Below are 5,675 nucleotides of genomic sequence, written 5' to 3'. Positions count from 1 at the left end.
GGATCAGCTTGAAGAAACAGCAAGCCCTAGCCCTACCTGCCTAGCCCGCAACAGCTCAGCCCCCAAGATCTGCTTGTCCCACTCAACATGGCCAGGACCAACTTCCCACTGGCCTTCACAGGAGGCATCTGTGCAAGGAGCCCTTGATCTTTGATCCTCTTATCTAGAGCACAGCAAGCGACATCTTCCGGGCTCTTGTAGCCACAGGGACCTCAAGCCAGTTTCAGTTCCCAACTACAGCCCTGTCCTTGAGTGATCTGTCCTTCATGGGACTCTCCAGCTTGCCTTTAAATTCTCCTCAGCCCCTCCAGCAAACAGGGAAAAATATCCCACCTCCCTCTGCAATAGCTGCCCTCATCTCCATCTGCCTTGATCCCGGAGAAAGAGCCCAGTTCCCCCAGACTTCCCACACTGTGCCTGAGAACGTTCGGGAAGGATAGTTCACACTCCAAGAAGCTGTTGGCAGCCAGCGCGGCTGCTCTTCGTTTATTAACAGGGCACTGTTGGCTTGGGTTCAGGTCTAGGGTGACTTGCTTTGTTCCACCCTGTTGCTGTGGTACTCTTCAGGGGGGACCAAAGCAACCCCCACTCCATGAAGAGACACTGGGTACAGACCCTGAAAGGCCCCAGCTGGCCAAGGAGCCCTCCCAGCCGGCCTGCTGACAGTGGGAGGAGGCTGAAGTCACTCCCAGGACTCCCAGTCATCCTGGTCCTCGTCTCCCGCGGGCTGCTGTGGGGGCGGCAGAGGGGGGATGGAGTCTGACATTCGGGTGAAGGCACCACCAGGCCCCTCGCTGGGTCCAGGGCCGGGTCCTTTTCCAGAAATACCTGGGAGAGAGAGGGGATGAGAGAGAGACAAGGGGGGCACCATGTCACCAGCCCCTGAAGACAGAGATGCACAAGATGCCTACCTTTGCGCCTCATGACGAGCTTGTGAAAGAGATCCAACATCAAGTCCCCGCCTTGACCGGTGGCTCTCACTGCAGTGGGAGAGCAGAGGGTGAGGGAAGAAGAGACCCAGTACGGTATTATGAAGGACAGTCACACGGGGCTCACCTGCCCCCTGCGGCACCACTCCCACACCTACTCTCTTGCCATGACATGCCCGTGGCCATGTCCTGCCCTAATGTTTCACTTCTCTATACCCCTGTATGGGTAAGCACACAGGCTCAAAGAGGCCAGGCTCTATTGATAGACAGTCACAAAGCAGGTCAGAAGATCTGTGATGCAATCCCAGAACTTCTGACACTTTACACACAGGTTAACTAGGATGCCACGAGCAAGGATTCTTGGCAGACACAAAGCCTTAGCCTCAGGATGGATAAGGATCAGTCCTGTGTCTCATCTCTGAGGACTTGAGGTTCCCTTGGACAATGCTTGTCCAAGGTTCTACTTCCTCATGGTTTCAGCTGGGCCCAGACCAGATGGACAAGGGTACCTATCAGGGTAGCCACAAGGGGACTTCCTGTGGGTAGACTGGGAGTCTGGTTGCTGCAGCAGACCCTTGGTGCCCTCACCTTGCTCCTGTTCATTCTGTTTCTTCTTCTCCAGCTTGCATTCCTTCACACTGCGCAGCTTGGCCTTGCCAATGCCCCCAGCTTGGCGGATGGACTCCAGTAGGGTGGCCCGGCCACTGGAGGGGTCAACCACCTCCTTGGGAGCTCCTTGAACAGAGGCTGTAAGGAGAAGGGTAAAGGATTGCTCAGCATTGCACGATGGGGTAAGCTGCCCAGCCTGAGGCTGGAGGTGACTTCAGGATCCTGGCAAATGGAGGGGCCTATCATCCACAGGGAGGCCCAGCGGTGGAGCTGTGGCTTCTAGCACTATGCAGGATGGTCTTGGATTTCTGCAGATAATGAGCTGAGGGGCCTCGTATCTAGGCATCTCTCCTCCCTCTCACCCCCTATGGATGACACTCTGTGGTGACGGACCCTGTGGGTCAGATGTGCTGAGCACCACGAGCCCACAAAGGATTTTCTACCCCTGGAAGTGGCTGGAGAGAGGCTGAGAGATACAATGGAAAACTGAAATCTGGAAATTTCAAGTTTGCTAATAGACCTTTCCCCACCGGCTGAACTAGAAACAGGGCACACCACCATTCCCCAGGCTTCCTCTTCCCAGTAGAGTCAGAATCGCAGAACTCTGCCATGGCACAGAAACCACTCCATCAACCCTGTAAGACGAGGTAGGTGTCCACAATGAGAACGCTGCAGATCCCGGACCTGCAGAGAAGTCTTTGGGGATCCAACATGAGAAAACTGGGGTCCTATTAATGTGTGCCGGCCACGTGAACCCTATCTGCACTGCCCCTACCTGAGTGGGCCATGCTGCCGCTAATATCTTCTTCCCTGGTAGCATGGCCAGGTGCAGCCGCCACTTCAGGGAACACTGGTGGTTGGGGGGCACTGACCACCACTGTGGGACCAGGGGGAGGTGGTGGGGGAGATGGCGGTGGTGGTGGTGCTGCCAGCAGCACACCATCCTCTAGCTCTGTAAGGAAAATGAGAACGTGTGAGGAGTGGGGGAAGGGGCCAGCAAGGGCTCTCTGGTTCAGTTCTGTCCTGGGGCCTAGCTCACCTGGCTGGAAAGGTTCAGCTACCTCTGTGTGGAAGGTGGGCAGCTCTGGGATGACACCAGTAGCGGAGGGGGCAATGCCAGGCCCCAGGTCCGCACTGTACATGAGGTCATCTGCAATGCCAGGCAAGTCAGGTAGGTAGGACGGCACATTGATCTCAGGCACCTGACCCAGGTCTGGCACATAGAAGTAGTTTTCCGGAGCCTGCAGGGTCGGGTGGTACAGGAAGTGTGACAGCCCTACCAGGACCCAGGCCCCACACTGTGCCCATGGGGCAGGCAGCACATGTGGACCCACACAGCTGGGTAGGCAGAGGCCCAGTGGAGCCCTCCCTGGAACAGCACCCCACCTCACCTGCTGCCCCAGCTGCTCTCGCTTGCTGATAGACAGGGGGGCATCAAACAACTTCTCCTCTTCTGTGCCCAGCATCGTGTGGGTTTTTGTTACTGCGCCAGCCAGAGGGTCCAGGAAAACATACTTCTTGTACCTGTGGAGTGGGCTGGCGTCAGGAGGCCATCACCTGTCACGCTCCTGACCCCCCCTTCCCACTGCCTTTGTCCTTTGGATACCCAGGTCTTAGAAGTCAAATCAAACTTGTCAGTCCTGAGAACTGTACCAGGCTCAGGCCCCTGAAGCTATCTAAGCAAGGCCCCCACCCCCACTTCCCGTTGGTTCTCTCTCGGCCATACAGATGTTCTGTGGTATTGAAGAGCAGCAGGGAGCTGATGGAGCTGATGTTGCAGGAAGACCCCCAAGTCCCTCTTCCGCTTCATCCTCAGGCTCCGACTTGGTGTTCACACACACCGGAAAGTATTTCAGCTTCTCCTGGGGCAGGATCAGAGTGGATGGAGTGTGAGGACCAGGCTTACGGATTCAGCACCATCCCAGTCTGTGGTCAACCTTCCCAGTCTCTGCTTCCCAGCAGCCATGAGTGACATGTAGGTGGCATGCAGACCTGCAGGGCCCACTTGTCCAGTGGGCAGTGCTTGCTCTGGATCCTGTACCGGGGTCTTCTCTGCAGACCAGGGTCGGGGGCACCAGTAAAGATGGAGTCATATTCCCGCAGGCGCTCCGGTGCTGGGTACTTGGCACTAGAGAAGACCTGTGGATTCAGAGTTGGCACTAAGAACGGGGAGACCATGGACAGGAGGAGGGCGAGGTGCAGCTGAGCAGCAGGGGTACAGGAAGATCAAGGCCCCAGCCACAGAACACAGAACACGTCATGGCCTACCTTGATCGCTTTCTTGCTGCCCTTGATCTTCTCTATCTTAGCCTGGGCCAAGAAGACCCTCTCCCTGATTGCCTGCAGCTGGCGCCGACTCAGCTCTACTTGCTGGGAGATCCTACCAAAGAAAAAGTATAGAGATGGGGGCTACTTCAAGTTCTGTAGTCTCTGTGTACCTGTGCCAACCGCAGACTTGAGCCTTCCCAAGTCCTGGGCTTACATGCTCAACTCAATACAACCTGCCTATTGGACTGTTCTTAAAGACAAAGGCTGGTAGACCTCTGTCTGCCCCGATTATTCAGCCCAAGGGGTCTGGGAACTCTTTGCCATGAGCTCTAGACAGAGAAGGACAGCCACTGTGGTGGTAGTTTGGTGCCCACGTATGCCATCTGAAACTCCTGGGTCCAGGAGTTTATAAACCTCGGGGCAAGAAGACAGTTGTGATAGTAGCTAGTACACACAAGTCCTAGCAACTGACAGGTGACAATGTCTGCACCCACACCTACCCTTGGTGGTCACATGGTGTTGACAGACTTCTCTGCAGAGAAGAAAGCAAGTGCAACCACGCCAATGGCTTCTCCTATACTGACCTCCCAGCAGAGGAGCAATTGCCCTACACACTGTGGGGGGTTCACAGAATACATATGAAGTCCCAGTGTTGGCTTAGCACACTTGCACGGCCCCACCGCTAGGCTGTCCCACGCTCTCCAGAGTGAGGGGTGGGCACAACCGTGCCAAGTATCCTGATGTGTCCTGACATGACAAACCTGGTGTTGCCTTGGATCTCTGGACCAAACGGAATATTGAGTGAGATTCACAGGACTAAGCCCTTCTGTTCTTCAAAGCCTTTCCTCACTAGAGCTTCCTTGACCAGATCAGAAACCTCTCCCAGGCACTTCCCAGGCCTAGCCTGCTTGCTCCTCCCCACAACCCCTGGTGTATCTTGTGCATGCTAAAGGGCAGGCCTTCTTTATTGCCTACCATACTTTAGTCTTACACGGTGCCCGGCACAGACGTATCTCCAGGGGCTCACAGTGCACCCATATGGTTCCCACTCAATGTGTATAAACTTTGCAAGCACTTCTCCAAACCTCTGAACCATAGTAGGTTTATCTCCCTGTGATGCTGACCCTGACCACATGTGGAATACGATGTCATTCTCTCAATGCTCTCCCATCTCCCCAGCCACCAAGAATACCAGCTCCTTCTTGTGACCCCTTATCCAGAGCAGGCCTCTGAGCATTAGCCCTATGAAGCCATGATGTACTGCAGTTCAAATTGTGAGTCAAAATACACCCACAGGCTGCTTCTGACAGGATATTTTATCATAGCTACAGGAAAAGTAACTTATGCAGCACCATCTCCGATAACACCTCTGGTTTGGAGCACAACATGTCTAACAAGGCTCTGTGGGAGAATGAAACATGGCCAGGAGAGTCTCTAGACAACCAGGCCCATATTCCCAATGAAGCCAGGCAGATCCCACCTTTGCAGGGCGTCCCTGACCATGTACCCACACGGGACTGATGGACCACTTCCCCCTCAATCCTCTGCCAATCTGTTCTCCCATCTCCCCCCAAAGAGAACTGTCACCTCCCCACACCCTAGCAAGCCCCTACAGCATGCTGACACTGGACTCCTGCCTTTGGTGAATGTCCTCTATTCTCTCAGGGAGTTCTGAGTAGCCTGGCAATTACTTAGAAGCTGACCGTCTCCTCGTGGAACCTTGTAGATGCCAGATGCTGCTTGGGGAGAAGGGAAGTACGCAGGAAGTGAGGACCAGGGGACGGGGAAGAAGGTAACCAAGAGAGACGGGGAGACAAGAGGAAAGAAAGGAAGAGGCAGGAAGAGGGATGACAGAGAGCAGGAGGAAGA

The 5,675-nt window shown here is 55.0% G+C and overlaps 1 protein-coding gene across 1 annotated transcript; it reads right to left on the bottom strand.

Annotated features, from left to right (window-relative positions):
* Positions 1-1,131: 1,131 nt before the first annotated feature.
* On the bottom strand, positions 1,132-5,309 carry LOC118575599 (WASH complex subunit 1-like). Its single transcript, XM_036176077.1, is given in 10 exon segments — positions 1,132-1,147; positions 1,439-1,676; positions 2,314-2,490; positions 2,578-2,779; positions 2,930-3,062; positions 3,265-3,316; positions 3,319-3,400; positions 3,531-3,677; positions 3,807-3,918; positions 5,287-5,309. Coding segments are annotated over 10 exon segments (1,182 nt in total).
* Positions 5,310-5,675: the final 366 nt, after the last annotated feature.

Source organism: Onychomys torridus, unplaced genomic scaffold (genome assembly GCF_903995425.1).
Source record: "Onychomys torridus unplaced genomic scaffold, mOncTor1.1, whole genome shotgun sequence".
In the NCBI taxonomy this organism is placed as follows: domain Eukaryota; kingdom Metazoa; phylum Chordata; class Mammalia; order Rodentia; family Cricetidae; genus Onychomys; species Onychomys torridus.
This window is presented reverse-complemented; position numbering and strand designations above follow the sequence as displayed.